General features: G+C 46.1%; 1 protein-coding gene across 1 annotated transcript; it reads right to left on the bottom strand.

Moving 5' to 3' along the window:
* Positions 1-3,625: 3,625 nt before the first annotated feature.
* LOC116506670 (cathepsin L1-like) lies at positions 3,626-20,384 on the bottom strand. The gene is given in 10 exon segments (XM_032214515.1): positions 3,626-3,852; positions 4,394-4,490; positions 6,673-6,841; positions 8,340-8,464; positions 8,467-8,557; positions 14,060-14,188; positions 15,369-15,427; positions 15,430-15,490; positions 17,710-17,847; positions 20,279-20,384. Coding segments are annotated over 9 exon segments (957 nt in total). The 5' UTR covers positions 17,839-17,847; positions 20,279-20,384; the 3' UTR covers positions 3,626-3,755.
* Between the last annotated feature and the right edge of the window lie 1,788 nt (positions 20,385-22,172).

The following is a 22,172-nucleotide window of genomic DNA, read 5'->3' as shown; positions in this document are numbered from 1 at the left end:
CAGGGTAAACTTGAATTATTAATACATGAACGTAGATATATACAATAATATACAATAGCAGAGTTGGGACCTTGGAGGTCTTCTAATCCAACTCTCTGCCTAGGCAGGAAACCCTATACCGTTTCAGACAAATGCCTATCTTCTTAAAGATTTCCAGTGTTGGGGCATTCACAACATCTGGAGACAACTTCTGTTCCATTGATTAATTGTTCTCACTGTCAGGAAATTCCTCCTCAATTCTAAGTTGTTTCTCTCCTTGATTAGTTTCCACCCATTGCTTCTTGTTCTACCCTCAGGTGCCTTGGAGAATAGCTTGACTCCCTCTTCTTTGTGGCAACCCCTGAGATATTGGAAGACTATCATGTCTCCCCTAGTCCTTCTTTTCATTAAACTAGAGAAAACCCAGTTCCTGCAACCGTTCTTCATATGTTTTAGTCTCCAGTCCCCTAATCCTCTTTGTTGCTCTTCTCTGCACTCTTTCTAGAGTCTCCACATCTTTTTTACATCGTGGCGACCAAAACTGGTGCCGTATTCCAAGTGTGGCCTTACCAAGGCCTTATAAAATGGTATTAACACTTCACCTGATCTTGATTCTTGATATCCAATGTAGTTGGAATCACAAAAAGGTGGTGGGACGAAACCCATGACTGGAACATACTGATAGAAGGATACAAACTGTTCAAGAAACCCCAGAGCCCATGAAAGGAGGTGGAGTTGCACTGTATGAAAAAGGACCAACCTAGAAGTAAGGACAAATTTCTCATCAGGAGAGCAATCAACCAGTGAAAGGGCTCGCCTTTTGTAGTTCCCTGGAGGTTTTCATCCTTGGAGGTTTTCAAGAAAGGATTGGACAACAATTTGTCTAGAATAGGATAGGGCTGTGATGGCGAACCTATGGCACACATGCCCAAAGTGGCACACAGAGTTGTTGTGGCCCAGCAGGAGCCGTTGGAGCTGCCACCAGACTCCGACAGCGAGGTGCCCTATGAGTCAGCTTTGGAGGATGTGGAGGACCCTGGACAGGGTTCCAACTCCGAGCAGGGCGCAGAGATGCTGGTTGGCCACCAGGAGGCGCCTGAGCCTTGGACCACATGCGCAGAAGAAGGTGAGAACAACAACAAATTAACAGTCCTGTACAGATTATTTCCCTCACCCAAATACCATGCCCTCCCTCCCCGTTTCAATGGCAGCCGAAAAGCAAGCAGCAAAACAGAGGCTGACACTAGTTTGAATTTTACCCATGTGCCTCACCCAACCTCACGCCACGGAGTGGGCAGGGTCTTCACTAGGGCTTATTTTTTAGGGTGGGTGTAGTTTTTATATTGGGCACATTTGTAAAAAAAAATCAAGCCAGGGGCTTATTTTTGGGGTAGGTCTTATTTTCAGGAAAACACGGTACTTTTAGGCCTTACTAAAATATGGCATGGGGTAAGGAGGAGATGAAGAGCTAGCAATGCACCAATGAAATAGTAACAACTGGCGGAACAGCTGGTATCTGACTCTGGGCTGTCAATAGAAGGAAGTATTTCCAACTGAATATTGAATTGTGGGATCCTTGATGCTCTCTGAGCTTGGTTGTTTCGTTGCAGACATTTCATAACCTCACTAGGTAACATCATCAGTGTTAGAAAGAAGGTTTGCAACTTGCTCTCTGTTTGAATACAAGTGCTTGTCCTGTCAGTGTTGGTGGGAATGTTGTTTTCTTCATGGCAGTTCATTGATTGTTTGCTGTAAGCTTGTTTGTCATTTACTTCTTGAGGAAAGTTTTCGTTAGGGAACATCATCACTGTTGGTGAATGTGGGCTTTTCTCCCTGTTAATATATAGTAGCATCTCCTGCCAGTATTGGTAGGATTGCGATTTTCTCTTTGGCAATGCATTAATTAGGTCATTCTTTTCTGCTGGATTTTTTGTCTGATGTGAATCCCTGCCTGTTTGCATCCTTTAATTTGGGTTTCAAACTGCAGATTGACTGCACCATTGTCGCTTTCCAAAAGAGAGGAAGTATTAGCAGTATGATTTCCCCAAAGAAAAATATTAGTCACTTCCCACCCAGCTGTTTGAGTTGCCTGTCAGTCCCGTGAAGACCTATAATTCTTTATAATTTCTTACAAAGCACTGAAGCTGGCGGATTCAAAATAGAACTTGACTTGAAATAAAACGTATTTTATGTGTGCCTTTTTTAAAATTAGCTTTAAACTCTTGGGAATGGCAGCTTTAAGAATTGAAATGAGAATGCTGTTGAATGAAAGCAAACATTCTTACAGAGAGAGAGAGACAGAGACAGACAGAGAGAGACAGACAGACAGAGAGAGACAGGCAGAGAGAGACAGACAGAGAGAGACAGAGACTTCATTGGAAGTTGGATAAGAAAAACCTGGTTTGCTTCCTACGTATTGCACTTTGGCAAAACATGGATTGCATCTTAGTTTCTGTGGTTCATAATGGATTATGGCTAATGTGTTCCATGCATCAATAGGCATATATGAGTTGAGATGTTAGAAATCATATCTAAATCAGTGAAGATATTATTTAGTTGAGTAGTGAAATATCCACAAGATAACTAAGCATCAAGGCAAAGGTGGGTTCCTACCAGTTCGCACCTATTCGGTAGAACCGGTTCGTCAAATCTACCGAACCAGTTAGAAGAGGTTCCACCAGTGGACCCGGAAAGCAGGCCACACCCACAGAAGAGCTTCCAAAATTTTTTGAAACCCACCACTGGTCCTTGGATATGATTATTCTACACTATCATGTTCATTATAAAACTCAGGGCCTCTGTGAAAGGTAAGGGTGACTACTGCGCTTGTGGTGCAATCTGAACATTGCGTGTGTTGAAGCTGTTTTAACGCAAACCAAAGATGCCTTTTAAAAAACAAGTTTACATCCTATTCTTATGCAGGCCAGTGCTGTGTGTGAGGTAATTTAAGGGGGTTCTGACAAGTGTCGTCGGCATCTTGTGCCAAGGTGGCGCAGTGGTTAAATGCAGCACTGCAGGCTACTTTAGCTGACTGCAGTTCTGCAGTTCGGCTGTTCAAATCTCACTGGCTCAGGGTTGACTCAGCCTTCCATCCTTCCGAGGTGGGTGAAATGAGGACCCGGATTGTTGTTGGGGGCGATATGCTGACTCTGTAAACCGCTTAGAGAGGGCTGAAAGCCCTATGAAGCGGTATATAAGTCTAACTGCTATTGCTATTGCTATCTTCATATCCAGTCACATGGGTGGCAAGCCACTCCCATCTGGTCACATGGGCGGCAAGCCACTCCCACAAAGGTGGTCACACCCATAGAGTAGGTTCGAACAATTTTTGAAACCCACCACTGCCTCAAGGGCTCTACAAATCATATCCTGTCTGAGATGAGCCACATGTGCCATCACACAGGATGAAAAGGGTATCTGGAGATAGAGGTTGTTACTTGTAAGTTACAGGTAGCTATTGTCAATGACAAATTAGAATCAGAAGACTCTTCACAACTGTTGAAAGTTATCTGAAACAGGATTTGTATGAAACCACTATATACAAAGCATGTCTTCCATGAGAAGCTGTGCCAGCATTGGTAATGTTGTGATGTCTATTCAAACGCAGACACATCATAAAAGAGTCAGGTGCCAGATTAGATATAGGCAGCGTTGCGTCAAAGCATTTATTGATTTTAGCGTGTATATTTTTCCCCCGCTCCGCAGAAGCTTCAGAAACTGCAGATCATTTTTGATGGCCTTTTCGTCCTGCTTCTCGAATTCCCCACTTGGCCTGGTTACGGAATGGGATAGCACGCGAAGTCGGCAATTCCGCATTCGTTCGATCCTTGTTCCAAGAGCATGTACCCATTGTCCCCCCAAAAGCGAGACCAACTGTGAACAGAAGCAGGCAAGACATTTATTTCAAAACCATGTAGGGCAGGAGTACCCCAAGGGCTGTAGACTGGAACCGATCCGTGGCCCATTGGGAATTGGGTGGCACGAGTGGTGGGCGAGCATGTAAAAGGTTCATTTGCACATGTGCGGGAACTAGATTGCACCTGAGAAACCATTCACCTCACCCCCACCCGAATGGTATGAATGTTGTGTTTTATTTTTACTTATGTATTGCTTTTATGTGCTATTGTTTGTATCCCCCTCCCCATTAGTTGTGAGCCGCCCTGAGTCCCCCCAGGGAAAAGGGCGGCCTATAAATAAATTTCAAATACAAATACAAAAAAATACCCCCCCTGCTGCTGTCAGTTCATGGAGCTAAAATTGCTGGGCACTGCTGGCAGAGGGAATCATGCTGACTGGGGAATTCTGGGAGTTGTAGTCCATGCATCTTCAAGTCGCCAAGGTTGAGACAATCTGCAATAGCAGAAGCTCCCCTCTTAGCGAACTCTCCTGCCAGACTCCATTTCCCTCCACTCACCTGTTCTTCACAATCCAGTACTTGGTGCTGTTATAACCAACCACCAGCACAGCATGAGTCAAGTGCGGATCTCCAAGCCAAGGATTTTTAAAGATCCCTAAGAGAAAGAGGGCGATAAAACATTTAACAGATTAACAGATTTGTAGATCTCTAAGCGGTTTTACAGAGTCAGCATCTTGCTCCCAACAATCTGAGTCCTCTAGATGTAGGTCATCTAGCCCAAGCAGGTGACCCTTCACCATTTCTGACAGATGGCAGTCCAGTCTCTTCTTGAAAGCCTCCAGGGATGAAGCTCCCACAACTTCTGAAGGCAACTTCTGCTCCATCGTTTGATTGTTCTTACTGTCAGCAGATTTCTCCTTATTTCCAGGTTGAATCTCTCTCCTTGGTCAGTTTCCATCCGTTGTTCCTTGTCTGGCCTTCAGGTACCTTGGAAAATAGCTTGACCCCCTCCTCTCTGTGGCAGGCCCTCAAATAGCAACAGCGCTTAGACTTGTATACCACTTTAGAGCCTTCTTTTAGTTTTTTACAGATTCAGCATCTCTCCCCCAACAATCTGGGTCCTCATTTTACCCACCTCGGAAGGATGGAAGTCTGAATCAGCCTTCAGCGTGGTGAGGTTTGAACTGGCCAAATTTCAGGCAGTCAGCACAAGTAGCCTCCAGTCCTGCACTCTAACCACTGCACCACCACAGCTCAATATTAGAACATTTGGTTAAGCGAAAGTGCCGTGTTTCTTTGCAAGATCATCTGGATTTCCAAAAGGACAGCCAGGAATCTCACCTCATCTTAGAATTTACTCTCGTGTAAAAACAGGCACCCCTGAAGAGGCTCCAAACTCGGTTGCAGAAAATACGACTTCAGCAACAATGCCTGGAATGGGTTCACCGACAAATGCGCGCTCGACAAAAGCGCGCCGACAAAACCGCGGTGAGAAAAGAGCGAAGTCGAAATCGCGCCCACAGAAGCGCGCCGATAAATGCGCGCCGACGAAAGCGTGCTATCAACAAACCACGTGAAAACAGGTAATAACCCTAACCCTAAACCTTAGGGTTATTACCTTGTTTTTGCCTGCTTTGTTGGGAGTGCGCTTTCGTCGGTGTGCATTTATCGGCGCACTTCTGGGGGCGCGATTTCAACTTTGCTCTTTCCTCGCTGCGGTTTTGTCGGCGCGCTTTTGTTGGGCACACATTTGACGTGTCACGCCTGGAATGCACTACCTGACTGGGTTGTTACATCCTCAAACCTCCAAAACTTTAAGTTTTTAACTTTAAGACCAGTGGTAGTCAACCTGGTCCCTACCGCCCACTAGTGGCCATTCCAGCTTTCATGGTGGGCAGTAGGGGTTTTGCCCAATACTGAAGCATTTTCCTTTTTTTAAATTTAATTGACTTTTTTTAAAAAAAATGTCATAGCATTATTTAAAAACATTTTCATTAGGTTCTCATAAAATCACAATTACTGTGGAACCGGTGGGCGGTTAGAAATTTTACTACTAACAGAGATACAAAAGTGGGCGGCAGGTATGAAAAGGTTGACTACCCCTGTTCTACATTATGGAATTGAGACTATTTATGCCAGAAAGTAAATCTTCTTTTGTCTGGAATAGCTATTTTGAGTGCAAAGGGGGGGAAAAATGCATCTCTAGCCCGTGTCAAATGCCTACCATGGCCACGCCCGATCCTGCCCTTCGAGGTCAAACACAGCCCTGATGTGGCCCAAAAAAAACCCTGCACCAAAAACCCCCCTGTTTATTTGCTCCCCCTCCCACCTCAGGAAAGATTGGATTGGATTTATTGGATTTATATTCCGCCCTTCTCCCAAGGACTCAGGGCGGCGTACAACATTAAAAAAAACAAACACATATTACAAAAGTTAAAAAAAAGAATCAAATAGAATATCCAAAAAACAAACCCAATTTAGATTAACAATAACATTTTTAAAAGAATTTCAATTAAAATTAACATCTATTGTCGACCTCCCCTCCCCCCCATCCCTACGAGGTCGGTACGGGGTGTGCATAAGCGCCCCTAAGTGCCTACCACCCCTGTCCTACTGTCCCCACTTATTCGTATCCATTTCATACATTCCAAGTCATGTTTATACTTACGTCTGTTGCCTCATACATGCTTGACGAACCAAAATAAATAAATAAATAAATAAAATAAGTTGAAGATAGCTCATCCGTAGTGTTGAGCATCCGTCAATCAGAGAAACATTCAAAGTTCAAATGCAAGTGCCCCCCCGGGCCCCCCCATCCTATTCCGCAGGAACCTTACCCGACTTGTAAAAGTGGAACTCAGAGCTCCGAGCATCCACTGCGACAGAAATTGGGCCAACCGTAGCCACGGCCTCGAGGAGGCCCTTTTCATCTCCTGTCAGAATGCGTCCCACGTTGGAACACCGCGCGACAGAATTCTCTGCTTCATACCGACAACTATAATCATCCTGCAAAAAAATAAATAAAGAGTGACCACAGTTAACCCCAAAGAGAATAAAGAGTAACAGACTTGGAAGTGATCCTGGAGGACTTCTAGTCCAACTCCCTGCTCAAGCAGGAGACCCTATATCCGTGATGGCGAACCTATGACATGCGTGCCACCTGTGGCACGCGGAACCCTATTTGCACAGCAGCCCTTAGCTGGCTGATTTTCGGCCCTTCCGGAGAGGCATTGGAGATCATTTTATCCCTCCCTCGCCTTAATTCTGGGTTGATTCCCTCCTTCCTTCGTTTCCATCTATGGCTTCTTGTTCACACCTCCAGAGATGTCACTGAGGATTGCATTACTGTTGCCGGTGGAAAAACGGGGTATAAATGAAACAAAAAAGGAATTGATTGTAAATTTGATAATGGCAATAGCAATAGGATTAGGATTAGGATTTATTTCATTTATATGCCGCCCTTCTCCCCGAAGGGGACTCAGGGCGGCTCACAACTCAGTCAGGGAAAGGAGGTACAAACAGGGGATAAAAAGACAAACAAACAATACACAATTTAAAAACACACAACAACCATACCATTCGAGAAGGGGGCAGAAGCTCTTTAGCCCCAGGCCTGTCGGAACAGCCAGGTTTTAAGGGCTTTGCAGAAGGCCTGGAGGGTGGTGAGGGTTCGAATCTCCACGGGGAGTTCGTTCCAGAGGGTCGGAGCAGCCACAGAGAAGGCTCTCCTCCGGGTAGTCGCCAGTCGGCACTGGCCGGTGGATGGAATTCGGAGGAGGCCTAATCTGTGGGATCTGATCGGTCTAGTGGAGGTGATTGGCAGCATGCGGTCTCTCAAGTACCCAGGAGCAATAGCAGTTAGACTTATATACCGCTTCATAGGGCTTTCAGCCCTCTCTAAGCGGTTTACAGAGTCAGCATATCTCCCCCACAGTCTGGGTCCTCATTTCACCCACCTCGGAAGGATGGAAGGCTGAGTCAACCCTGAGCCGGTGAGATTTGAACCGCCGAATTGCAGCTAGCAGTCAGCTGAAGTGGCTGCAGTACTGCACTCTAACCACTGCGCCACCTCGGCCACTAATCTGGCAGCTAGATTAGTGATGGCTAAAGATTGGGGACGAAATTGGGATACTCAAAGAAATGAGTGGTATAATGAAATTTGCAGTATGGCAACAAATGATAAATAACAACAGAAATTAAACTTTAAAAGGATGATTAAAGTAAATAATTACAATGAAACGGGGGGGGGGATTTTATAAAATCATTGTTGGTGGAAGGAAAAAGGAATAAACCTACTCAAGAATTTATGTTGTTTTGGAGGGGATAAGAGCAGAATTGCAATATATTGTATATCTAATGAATATAAGGGAGATTAAAAAGGAGGGGGGGTGGAAGGTGCACTGCAATGTGGTTTTTTTTTCATTTTGTCTTTTTTTAATTTAGTTGTACATGTATTGTTTGTATTATTTGTGTTTTTTTAAAAAAATTAAAAAGAAAGAATTACCATTCCGTCATAAGGGTAGCTTTTCTCTGAATTGATCCCTCCTTGTAGGTAAACAGTTACAAAAGCTTGGATCATAATTCCACCGCTGCACCCATTATTTTCGCTAGAACAGTCGATAAGATTTGTTCGCTCAGCGAGACCAGCTTCCCCGTATTCTTGAAATACATGCCTTCCAGAGCTCCGGTGGCACTGAAGGCCCAGCAAGAGCCGCAGTCACCCTGTGTGAAAACAAAGCGGCAATGAGCCACGGAGCAACCCAATATCTGTTCCTTTCACAAGTTTATGGTTCTCAGGTTTTGCTAGTAATCAGCTGGACATGTTATGAGTCAGTGATGACTTGGTGGGCATAGCAGAGGAAGGATACCGTAAAATCTCCATTCCCTCCCCACTCCAGGAAAAGAATTCTGTAAAATCCCCACTCCCTCCCACTCCAGGGAAGGATAGTGTAAAATCTCCATTCCCTCCCACTCCAGGGGAAGGATACTGTAAAATCTCCATTCCCTCCCACTCCAGCAATAGCAATAGCAATAGCAGTAGACTTATATACCGCTTCATAGGCCTTTCAGGCCTCTCTAAGCGGTTTACAGAGTGTCAGCATATTGCCCCCAACAATCTGGGTCCTCATTTTACCCACCTCGGAAGGATGGAAGGCTGAGTCAACCCTGAGCCGGTGAGATTTGAACCGCTGACCTGCTGATCTAGCAGTAGCCTGCAGTGCTGCATTTAACCACTGCGCCACCTTGGGGAAGGATACCGTAAAATCTCCATTCCCTCCCCACTCCAGGGGAAGGATACTGTAAAATCTCCATTCCCTCCCACTCAGGGGAAAGGATACTGTAAAATCTCTATTCCCTCCCACTCCAGGGGAAGGATACTGTAAAATCTCCATTCCCTCCCCACTCCAGGGGAAGGATAGTGTAAATCTCCATTCCTTCCCCACTCCAGGGGAAGGATACTGTAAATCTCCATTCCCTCCCCACTCCAGGTGAAGGATACTGTAAAATCTCTATTCCCTCCCACTCCAGGGGAAGGATACTGTAAATCTCCATTCCCTCCCACTCCAGGGGAAGGATACTGTAAAATCTCCATTCCCTCCCCACTCAAGGGGAAGGATACTGTAAAATCTCCATTCTCCCCCCACTCCAGGGGAAGGATACTGTAAAATCTCCATTCCCTCCCCACTCCAGGGAAGGATACTGTAAAATCTCCATTCCCTCCCACTCCAGGTGAAGGATACTGTAAAATCTCCATCCCTCCCCACTCCAGGGGAAGGATACTGTAAAATCTCCATTCCCTCCCCACTCCAGGGGAAGGATACTGTAAAATCTCCATTCCCTCCCACTCCAGGGGAGGATACTGTAAAATCTCCATTCCCTCCCCACTCCAGGGGAGGATACTGTAAATCTCCATTCCCTCCCCACTCCAGGGGAAGGATACGTAAAATCTCCATTCCCTCCCCACTCCAGGGGAAGGATACTGTAAAATCTCCATTCCCTCCCACTCCAGGGGAAGGATACCGTTAAAATCTCCATTCCCTCCCACTCCAGGGGACGGATACTGTAAATCTCCATTCCCTCCCCACTCCAGGGGAAGGATACTGTAAAATCTCTATTCCCTCCCACTCCAGGTGAAGGATACTGTAAAATCTCCATTCCTCCCCACTCCAGGGGAAGGTACTGTAAACTCCATTCCCTCCCACTCCAGGGGAAGGATACTGTAAAAATCTCCATTCCCCTCCCACTCCAGGGGAAGGATACTGTAAAATCTCCATTTCCCTCCCCACTCCAGGGAAGGATACTGTAAATCTCCATTCCCTCCCACTCCAGGGTGAAGGATACTGTAAAATCTCCATTCCCTCCCACTCCAGGGGAAGGATACTGTAAATCTCCATTCCCTCCCACTCCAGGGAAGGATACTGTAAAATCTCCATTCCCTCCCACTCCAGGGGAAGGATACTGTAAAATCTCCATTCCCTCCCACTCCAGGGGAAGGATACTGTAAAATCTCCATTCCCTCCCCACTCCAGGGAAGGATACTGTAAAATCTCCATTCCTCCCACTCCAGGGGAAGGATACTGTAAATCTCCATTCCCTCCCACTCCAGGGGAAGGATACTGTAAACTCTCCATTCCCTCCCACTCCAGGGGAAGGATACTGTAAATCTCCATTCCCTCCCACTCCAGGGGAAGGATACTGTAAAATCTCCATTCCCTCCCACTCCAGGGGAAGGATACTGTAAAATCTCCATTCCCTCCCCACTCCAGGGGAAGGATACTGTAAAATCTCCATTCCCTCCCACTCCAGGGGAAGGATACTGTAAAATCTCCATTCCCTCCCACTCCAGGGGAAGGATACTGTAAAATCTCCATTCCCTCCCCACTCCAGGGGAAGGATACTGTAAAATCTCCATTCCCTCCCCACTCCAGGGGAAGGATACTGTAAATCTCCATTTCCCTCCCCACTCCAGGGGAAGGATACTGTAAAATCTCCATTCCCTCCCACTCCAGGGGAAGGATACTGTAAAATCTCCATTCCCTCCACTCCAGGGGAAGGATACTGTAAATCTCCATTCCCTCCCCACTCCAGGGGAAGGATACTGTAAAATCTCCATTCCCTCCCCACTCCAGGGGAAGGATACTGTAAATCTCCATTCCCTCCCACTCCAGGGGAAGGATACTGTAAAATCTCCATTCCCTCCCACTCCAGGGGAAGGATACTGTAAAATCTCCATTCCCTCCCACTCCAGGGAAGGATACTGTAAAATCTCATTCCCTCCACTCCAGGGGAAGGATACCGTAAATCTCCACTTCCCTCCCCACTCCAGGGGAAGGATACTGTAAAATCTCCATTCCCTCCCCACTCCAGGGGAAGGATACTGTAAAATCTCTATTCCCTCCCACTCCAGGTGAAGGATACTGTAAAAATCTCATTCCCTCCCACTCCAGGGGAAGGATACTGTAAATCTCCATTCCCTCCCACTCAGGGGACGGATACTGTAAAATCTCCATTCCCTCCCCACTCCAGGGGAAGGATACTGTAAAATCTCCATTTCCTCCCCACTCCAGGGGAAGGATACTGTAAAATCTCCATTCACCTCCCACTAAGGTGAAGGATACTGTAAATCTCCATTCCCTCCCATCCAGGGGAAGGATACTGTTTAAAATCTCCATTCCCCTCCCCATCATGGGAAGGATACTGTAAAATCTCCATTCCCTCCCACTCCAGGGGAAGGATACGTAAAATCTCATTCCCTCCCACTCCAGGGGAAAGGATACCGTAAAATCTCCATTCCCTCCCACTCCAGGGAAGGATACGTAAAATCTCCCTTCCTTCCCACTCCAGGGGAAGGATACTGTAAAATCTCCATTCCCTCCCACTCCAGGGGAAGGATACTGTAAAATCTCCATTCCCTCCCACTCCAGGGGAAGGATACTGTAAAATCTCCATTCCCTCCCACTCCAGGGGAAGGATACGTGTAAATCTCCATTCCCTCCCACTCCAGGGGAAGGATACTGTAAAATCTCCATTCCCTCCCCACTCCAGGGGAGGATACTGTAAAATCTCCATTCCCTCCCACTCCAGGGGAAGGATACTGTAAAATCTCCATTCCCTCCCACTCCAGGGGAAGGATACTGTAAATCTCCATTCCCTCCCCACTCCAGGGGAAGGATACTGTTAAAATCTCCATTCCCTCCCACTCCAGGGGAAGGATACGTAAAATCCCATTCCCTTCCCACTCCAGGGGGAAGGATACCGTAAAATCCCCATTCCCTCCCCACTCCAGGGGAAGGATACGTAAAATCTCCATTCCCTCCCCACTCCAGGGGAAGGATACTGTAAAATCTCTATTCCCTCCCACTCCAGGTGAAGGATACTGTAAATCTCCATTCCCTCCCACTCCAGGGGAAGGATACTGTAAAATCTCCATTCCTCCCACTCCAGGGGAAGGATACTGTAAAATCTCCATTCCCTCCCCACTCCAGGGGAAGGATACTGTAAAATCTCCATTCCCTCCCACTCCAGGGAAGGATATTGTAAAATCTCCATTCCTCCCACTCCAGGGAAGGATACTGTAAAATCTCCATTCCCTCCCCACTCCAGGGGAAGGTGACTGCAAAATCCCCAGTTCCTTCCGATCAGCTGGGACTCGGGAGGCGGAGAATAGATGGGTGGTAGGGCCAGCTAGAGGTAGTATTTGCCAATTCTCCGAACTACTCGAAATTTCCACTGCTGATTCTCCAGAACCTGTCAGAACCTGCTAAATTTCACCCCTGATATGAGTTTCAATAAAGAAGAATATAGTATTTGCAGCTCAGCATTGACATACGGGCTCCTTGGTGCTCTCTGAGCTCTTGCAGACCTTTCATAACCAACTAGGCACCATCATCAGTGCTAGACCAGAGTGGGGCTTGGGAGAGGGGATGAGGAGGACTGTGAGGCTATTGGTGCTCTCAGAGTTTGGTGGGTTTTTGCAGATGTCTCATTACCCAACTAAATAACATGACCAGTGCTAGAAGCAGTGGTGGTTTCCTACTGGTTCGGATAGGTTCGGCCGAACCGGTAGTGGTTTGGTCGCTGCCGGTTCCTACCATTCCCCCAAACCAGTTCTCCAGGTGGCCACGGCGTCTTGTTTTTAGCTTCTGTACATGCGCAGAGCAATTTTTATTGTGCTGCGTATGCGCACGCAGCATGCATCAAGCATGCACATAGCCATGAGTGAACTGGCAAGTAGCGACTGGTGGAACCCACTCCTGGCTAGAAGGGAGTGGGGTTTGTGGAGTGGAGGAGCAGATTACAGGGAGGGAGGGAGGGAGGGAGGAAGGAGGGAGGAGGAGGAGGAGGAGGAGGAGGAGGGCTGTAAGGTACTTGTACTTTCTGAGCTTGGGTATTTTCTTGCAGGCGTTTCACTACCCAACTAGGTAACATTATCAGTGCTAGAAGGGGGTGGGGTTGTGGAGTGGAGGAGCAGATTACAGGGAGGAAGGAGGAGGAGTAGGAGGAGGAGGAGGAGGAGGAGGAGGAGAGGAGGAGGAGGGGGGGAGGAGGAGGAGGGCTGTGAGGTCCTTGGTACTTTCTGAGCTTGGGTATTTTCTTGCAGGCATTTCATTACCCAACTAGATAACATCATCAGTGCTAGAAGGGAGTGGGGTTTGTGGAGTGGAGGAGCAGATTACAGGGAGGAAGGAGGAGGAGGAGGAGGAGGAGGAGGAGGAGGAGGAGGAGGAGGAGGAGGAGGAGGAGGAGGAGGAGGAAGAGGGCTGTGAGGTCCTTGGTACTTTCTGAGCTTGGGTATTTTCTTGCAGGCATTTCATTACCCAACTAGGTAACATCATCAGTGCTAGAAGGGAGTGAGGTTTGTGGAGTGGAGGAGCAGATTACAGGGAGGAGGAAGAGGAAGAAGACTGGGGAGTCCTTTGTACTTTCTGAGCTTGGGTATTTTCTTGCAAACGTTTTCACTACTCAGCTAGGTAACATGATCAGTGCTAGAGGTGTTCCCCGTTGACATATGAGTCCCAACAAGATTGGCGCTCAGATATGCAATTATCTGCAGAGGAAATAATTTAGTCTCACGTTTTCATGAAGCCATCAAATTCAGGCTGGGTCTAAATAGGAAAACCATAACTCCCCCCCCCCCCCCGCTATTCCCTTAAAAAGCATCTCTGCATCAGTCCTTGATTCATGGCTTGTCAGAACCCACCCACCCAGGCTATTAAGCACCCACTGATCTTTGACCTCCGTCACGAAGCCTTTGGCTCGCCAGTCTATCCCAGGAGGAATCTGCGGGTTTTCTGAGGATTTGAACGTGACGACATTCTTTTGAGTTGACGGATCCAAGTCAGGAGCAAGAGTTCAGCTTCTTGTTAATCTCTTCATGAGTCTGAAGGTTGCAAAGAGTAAAAAATTCAAACATCAGTTAGCAGAGCTGTTTTGGTCTAGTGGTTAGGTACCAGGCTAGAAGCAAGGAAAATTGTGAGTTCTAGTCCTGACTTTTTAGGTGTGAAAGTCAGCTTGATGACTTGGGCTGATCACTAGGAGACAGTGACTTATAGTCCCACCTTAGTCATAAAAACTGGCTGGGTGACTTTGTTCCAATTACTGTTCCAAGAGACGGTGAATTCTAGTCCCGTCTTAGGCGTGAAAGCCGACTGGGTGACTTTGGGGCAACCACCAGGAGATAGTGAATTCTAGCCCCGTCTTAGGCATGAAAGCCGACTGGGTGATTTTGAGCCAGTCCTTCTCTCAGCCCAAACCACCTCACAGCATTGGGAAAATAGGAGGCAGAGGTGTTGTGGCCCAGCAGGTGCCCTTGGAGCTGCCACCAGACTCCGACAGCGAGGGGCCCTCTGAGTCGGCTCTGGAGGATGTGGAGGACCCTGGACAGGGTTCGACCTCGAGCAGGGCGCAGAGAGGCTGGTTGGCCATCAGGAGGCACCTGAGCCTTGGACCAGTGGGGAGGAGACAAGGGAGAGTGAGCCGGAGGCCAGTAGTGAGTTGTTCCTGGATGCACACCATCGAAGAGCTACTAGGCGTCAGGAACAATTACGCAATTACAGGAGGTGATTGCACTCAGCTGGTGGTCATTAGGCTCCTCTCCAGACTATAAAAAAGTCTACTTGTGCACACGCCCCTCTTTGCAGAAGTCAACACAGAATCGAATGTCAGAGAACTTTGTGTAAGCTTGGCAGGCTGGATTGCTGCCAAGCCTTATCTGTGTTTATTGCTGCCCAGATTTGTCTGTGCTGGGTTGCTGCCAAGGACCTTGTTAGTCTGTTAATTAAATGCCATAATTTATCTCTGGCTCCGAGTGTGCTTTGGTGTGGAACGAGGGGGGGGGGGTCAGAACAGGAGGTATCTTGGATACGTTCACTACTTTCATTATTCATAAAAAAAAAAGGAAGGCAGGATGTAAATTAATTGAATTTATGAATTGAAAACTGCCCAGAGTCATTGATTGAGATGGGCAGCTATAGAAATTGAACAAACCCAGCATCTGTGTCTACTAAACAAACTAGCCTTGATCCAGACTTACCAAATCACCAAAGTGATTCATCCCGAGCTTGTAGGTGTGTTTTCCCTGGTCAGCTGCTTGTTATGCTGTTGGATCATCCGCAGATTCTCCTCCCACACGGCTCTTCGAAAGGATTCCTCCTCCTCCTGGGAAGCCAAGACCAAGAAGATTCCTTTAGTCCCATCTGCCTAAACCTGTGGCTCCTAGAACATCTAGAACTCACATTCTTCTCTTCCATAAAAGGTTTCCCAAACTAGAATTACATCACCAGGAATGGACCCAAAAAATTCTTTCCATTTCCAATTAATATACAGGACATTGCCTCTCTCACAAAGCTTGCCTGAAGACAGAGAGCAGAAAGTAACTTTATAAGCATTGCAAGAAGAGAAGGAGACGGGATAGCAGTCTTCCAATATTTGAGGGGCTGCCACAGAGAGGAGGGTGGGGTGGGGTTCAAGCTATTTTCCCAGGCACACGAAGGCAGGATGAGAAATAATAGAAGGGAACTGATCAAGGAGAGAGATTCAACCTAGAAATAAGGAAAATTTTCTGACCAGAGCAATCAACCCATGGAACAGAAGCTGCCTTCAGAAGTTGTCAGAGCTTCATCACTGGAAGCTTTCAAGAAGAGACTGGACTGCCAATCCAGTCCTGTTTTTCTTCAAAACTAAGATATGTTAAGTATATTGATATGGGAGCATAAATACCATCAACATGGAAGGGAGTTTGCTCAGAAGCTGAAATACACCAAGTGAATGAGAGGAAGAGTGGGAAACAGAGGAAGAGAAGAAAGAAAGAAAGAATGAAAGAGAAGAAGAAGAAGAGAAGAAAGAAAGAAAGCAAGAAAGAAAGAAAAAGAAAAGAAAGAAAAGAAAGATAGGAAGAGAGGGATAGGAGAGAGGGTAAGGGGGGAAGACGAGGAGGATAAGGGGAGTGGAATGCAGAAAGAGAAGGAGAAGGAAGGGACGTAGAGCAGAAAGGATGACAGAGGAAGAAAGGAGGAAGGAGAGAGGTAGAAGAAAGAGGTGTATGGAGAGCAGAAGAGCTAATAATGGGTTTTTATCTTCTGGGCGTTGATGACAAGAGGAACTGATGCAATTACTACTTAATACAATAGGATATTGGCTATGTAATAGTATACATGTGATTATATGTTATGAAAATGGAAATAAAAAAAAGTATATTTAAAGAAGAAGAGACTGGACCTGAAATGGTTGTATGGTCTCCTGCTTGGCTGGGGGGTTGGACTAGATGACCTCCAAGGTCCCTTCCAACCCTGTTAATCTGTAATCTGAAACCAGGATTCTTGATGACAGGCAGCTCAGCTCCAATGTGACAGAATTATAGCATTAAATATAAAAACTTCATCTTTGGTATTAGACTAGAGGGGGGGAAAAGGACTAGGGGTGACAGGATAGCAGCATTCAGTATTGAGTGGCTGCCACAAAGAAGAGGGGATCACTTTATTTTCCAAAGTATTGGAAGGCAGGACAAGAACCAACAGATGGAAACTAATCAAGGAGAGAAGCAACTTGGAACCAAGGAGAAATTTCCTGACAGTGAAGAACAATTAATCCGTATAGAACAGCCTGCCTTCAGAATTAATTTGTAATTCGATAAACTATATGCCGCCCAATCCATAGGACTCCGGGCGGCTTACAAATACAAGATGAAATAAAATAACAAATAGGGGAAAAACGAGAACAGTTTAAAAAACACACCATACATTCGACTTAGCTGGGGGATCAACAGCCCCAGGCCTGCCGGAACAGCCAGGTTTTGATGGCTTTTTGGAAGGCCGCGAGAGTGGGAAGGGTCCGGATCTCTGCGGGTAGATCGTTCCACAGAGCTGGAGCAGCTACAGAAAAGGCTCTCCCCCGAGGGGCCGCCAGCGGCATTGTCCAGTCGACAGCACCCAGAGGAGGCCCAGGCTGTGAGTTCTTATCAGCCATTGGGAGGTATGCAGCAGGAGGCGGTCTCTCAGATATCCAGGTCCAAGGCCATGTAGGGCTTTAAAGGTAATCACCAGCACCTTGTAGCGCGTCCGGAGACCAATAGGGAGCCAGTGCAGCTCGTGGAGGATAGGGTAACATGGGTGTACCGAGGTGCACCCGATATCGCTCGCGCGGCTGCATTCTGGACCAACTGTAGTCTCCGAACACTCTTCAGGGGCAGCCCGATGTAGAGCGTAGAAATTGTAGGTGCTTCATCACTGGAGGTTTTTAAGAAAGACTGGACAGTCACCTGCTTGAAATGTAGGGTCTCTTGAATTGAGCAGGGGGTTGGGCTAGAAGACCCCAAGGTCCCTTCCAGCTCTGTTCTGATCGATCGATTGATTTGACTCTAGTGGAGCAAAACTCACCAGGGCGTATTCTCTATTGTGAGTGGCCTTCCAGTCCCTCCATGTCCCCTCCCGGGTTGGATCCAAAGCTGTGGAAAAGGTCCTCAGGGAGACCAACCAGGCCAGGGCCACCACCAAGACGGACAACATTGTCTTTCTCTAGGAGAAGAAGAGAATCGGGGAACGGCATTAATGGGACACAAACTATTAAGATTTGCAAGCCAGCAAGAACTGGTCGCTTCCGCTTCCCATCCCTGATATTGAATGATGAAACAATTATATATGAATTGCGTCCAATAAATAAATGCACTGGACCCAATAAGGACCTCAGAAATATTTGGAGAGTCTACATCTAATGGCAGCTGGGGAAATAAAGTGTGGCTTTGTTTTTTGTTTTTTTCCAAATATTTGTGTTTTCTTTTAAAACACAAATATTTCATCATTCATCAATCATTAAAACATCGAAGTACAATTTTTTTTGTGTGTGTGCCCCTCCCTACCTCCCCCCCCTGCCCCCCCTCCTCCCCCCCCCGACTTCCCAGAACCTGTACACGGTATGGATTTTTAACTAACACAGTCTAAAATCTATTGAGAAAAAGAAATAAAGAAATTAATGACATTCTGCATTGACCTTAGCTTCTTCTTGCTGAACTAACTTTTAAACAATTTAAATCATTTCTGATCTTACGCATAGGCTAACTGGAATTTCTTGGTCCCGTATTATTTTGTATATAGTCAATCCATTTTTTCCAGTCTCGTTTATATCTCTCATTTGAATGATCTTTAAGATATGCCGATATTTTAGCCATCTCGGCTAAGTTTGTGACTTTCAATGTCCATTCTTGGATTGTAGGCAAATCTTCCTTCTTCCAGTATTGCGCCACCAACAGTCTTGCTGCCATTATCAGGTGCAGAATCAAGTTAGTCTCTACCACTGTAAAGTCAGTACATATACCTAGTAAAAATAACTGAGGAGTAAACTTTATCCTTCTTTTAAAGATATTTTGCATAATCCACCATATTTTTATCCAGAATGCCTTAACCTTTTGGCAGGTCCACAATATATGATAATATGTAGCATCGAGAGAACCACACCTCCACCATTTAGGCTGTACATTCGGATACTAGAAGCCAGCTTTTTAGGATCTAAATGCCATCTATAGAACATCTTGTAAAAATTTTCTCTCAGATTTGAGCTTGTGTAAATTTCACATTTCTTACCCAGATTCTTCCCATGTAAAGTGTGGCTTTGTTAAGAACCACAAGAGGGGACTTTAGCAAGGAAAAAAAAATCAGAACACCCAATACAAGCTGGGTTGATATGACCTCATGGAATGACCCCCCCCCCCCCCCCCCCGTCAAGGCCCTTGGAGTACTCATCTCAAATGATCTAAGTCCCAGAGCTCACTGTAACAGCATTGCCCAAAAGGCATTAAGAGTTATTAACCTAATCATTCGTCTCCGGTAATATTGTACTGCAAACTAGGGCATACAAAACCTTTGCCAGACCAATTCTCGAATACAGCTCATCGGTCTGCAACCTGCACTGTATATCGGACATGAATACAATCGAGCGAGTCCAGAGATATTTCACAAGTCTTCCACTCCTCTGCTCACGACAGAATCCCTTCTGCCACCAGCCTTGAAATTTTGGTATAGACAACTTAGAACTACGCCGCCTTCGGTCGGACCTACACAAAATAATCCACTACAATGTCCTACCTGTCAATGACTACTTCAGCCTCAACAGCACACTAGCACACAATAGATACAAACTCAAGGTCAACCGCTCCAAACTCGATGGCAGAAAATACGACTTCAGCAACAGAGCGGTCCACGCCTGGAATGCTCTACCTGACTCAAGTGGTTTCTTCCGCAACCCCCCACAATTTAACCTTAGACTGCCTACTGTCGACCTCACCCCATTCCTAAGAGGTCTGTAAGGGGCATGCACAAGCATGCCTACTGTCCCTGTCTACTGTCCCTCTTATCGTAAAAAGATGTGGAGAAAAAGATGTAGAAAAGATGTGGAGACTCTAGAAAGAGTGCAGAGAAGAGCACCAAAGAGGATTAGGGGACTTGAGACTAAAACATGTGAAGAACGGTTGCAGGAACTGGGTAGTCTAGTTTAATGAAAAGACGGATTAAGGGAGACATGATAGCAGTCTTCTAATATCTCAGGGGCTGCCCCAAAGAAGAGGGAGTCAAGCTATTCTCCAAGGCACCTGAGGGCAGAACAAGAAGCAAGGGGGGAAACTAATCAAGGAGAGAAGCAACCTAGAACTAAGGAGGACTTTCCTGACAATTTAAACAATTAATCAGTGGAACAATTTGCCTCCAGAACTTGTGAATGCTCCAAGACTGGAAGTTTTTAAGAAGATGTTGGCTAGCCATTTGTCTGAGGTGGTGTAGGTTTCTGCCTAAGCGGGGGGTGGACTAGAAGACCTCCAAGGTCCCTTCCAACTCTGCTATTGTATTCTATTCTATTCGTATCCATTTCTGTATTCATAATCATGTTTATAGTTATATCCGTTATCTTATACATGCTGACAAAATAAATGAATGAATGAATGAATAATAAATACCTCACCTCAAGCAAGGGTCCTACAGAAGGCGAAGTGACAGTTGTTCAACCAAACCTCAGCAACCTCCTTTTTATATAAAGGCCGGCTGCGTAAAATCACCCACTCCCCACTGCCTTTAACTGACGCCTGCAAAGGAATGCCCACCGTATCTCTAGATATCTTTGGAGGGCGATGGGTTGGTTTTTTTTTTGCTCTTTTATAAGATAAATGCTCTTTTAATCTCTCTTTGATGGGTCTCTTATGATGGGCAAAGTGACAACAGCCAACCAGTTGCAACCCCCCCCCCCAACACCCCACTTTTCAGACTGCTGATCTGATTCGTATCTTCTATCCCTGGAAACTTCACTGGCTTTCTGTGGTTGCACAGTTTTAATGTCCTAAAGAGATAATTCCATGTTTGATTTCTATCTAGATTCGTGGTTTACTTTGGTCCCCCCCCCTGCTCCCCCTCCAAGCAGGAGATTCAAAATCAGCTGCAGTTGTTGTTAACTGTTGGGGAAACAATATGTCAATTGTGGGTCCATCTTTATGTTGCATACAATGATTGTCTTTGTTCTTGACCATTATATCAAGGGCACCTCCCTTATTTCTCTTGTTGTTCGTTGCGAAGTTGTGTCCGACCCATCGTGACCCCCATGGACAACGTTCCTCCAGGCCTTCCTGTCCTCTACCATCCTCTGGAGTCCACTTAAGCTCACGCTGACTGCTTCGGTAGCTCCATCCAGCCACCTCCATCTCTGCCGTCCCCTTCTTCTTTTGCCCTCCATCTTTCCCAACATGAGGCTTTTCTCCAGGGAGTCCTTCCTTCTCATTAGGTGGCCAAAGTATTGGGAGTTTCCTCTTCAGGATCTGGCCTTCTAAAGAGCAGTCAGGGTTGATCTCCTCTAGGACTAACCAATAGGATGGTCTTGCAGTCCAAGGGACTCAGAGCAGGAATCTTCTCCAGCACCAGAGTTTCCTCTTCAGGATCTGGCCTTCTAAAGAGCAGTTCAGGGTGGATCTCCTCTAGGACTGACGGTTGGATGGTCTTGCAGTCCAAGGGACTCAGAGCAGGAATCTTCTCCAGCACCAGAGTTCAAAGGCCTCCATTCTCCATCCAGCCTTCCTTATGGTCCAACCTTCACAGCCATCCATTGCAACTGGGAAAACCACAGCCTCGATTAGATGCACTTTTGTTGGCAGGGTGATGTCCCTTATTCTCTACGAATGGTAAATTGTGCGTGAATCTTGGTGGAGCATGATAATTAAAAATCACCCAGAAAATAAAACAAGTACATTCACAGGGTGTTAGAACTGGATGGAGCTTCGTTAATAACCTACCTTGTTCCCATTGCTTGGTGAAGGAAATTGAGAACCTAAGTATCTGGTGGGAAGTGCAAGGAGGAAAAACTCCATCACCATTCCCAATTTTTGTTCAATTAATTTTGTTCTATTGCTTCTACCGTTAAGTACCTCCCTAAAGTGAATCTAACCTTGTGAAAGCATAGAAGAAAATCCTCCAATTTAATATCTGTCTTTGGAGAATAAGTTCTGCACTATAACATTACTGGTTGGGGTTTTTTTTGTTTTACTTTTTTAAATGCTTTTTACTCTTTTTAATGTTTAAATTTTTTTCCGAATTTTAATTGTAATAAGTTTTGAATTGTGAAGCACGTAGAGTCTTTTGCTGAGATGGGCAGTTAGAGAAATAAGAAAGAAAGAGGGGCTATCCAATCTCTTCTTAAAAACCTCCAGTGATGGGGCACCCACAACTTCTGGAGGCAACTTTTGTTCCACTGGTTAATTGTTCTGTTAGGAAATTCCTCCTCAGTTCAAGGTTGCTTCTCTCCTTGATTAGTTTCTATCCATTGCTTCTTGTCCTGCTTTCAGCTGCTTTGGAAAAAAATTGAACTTCTTCCT

This window comes from Thamnophis elegans, chromosome 1 (genome assembly GCF_009769535.1).
Source record: "Thamnophis elegans isolate rThaEle1 chromosome 1, rThaEle1.pri, whole genome shotgun sequence".
NCBI lineage: Eukaryota > Metazoa > Chordata > Lepidosauria > Squamata > Colubridae > Thamnophis > Thamnophis elegans.
Note: the sequence above shows the minus strand (reverse complement) of the source record. Positions and strands in the feature narration are given on the sequence as shown.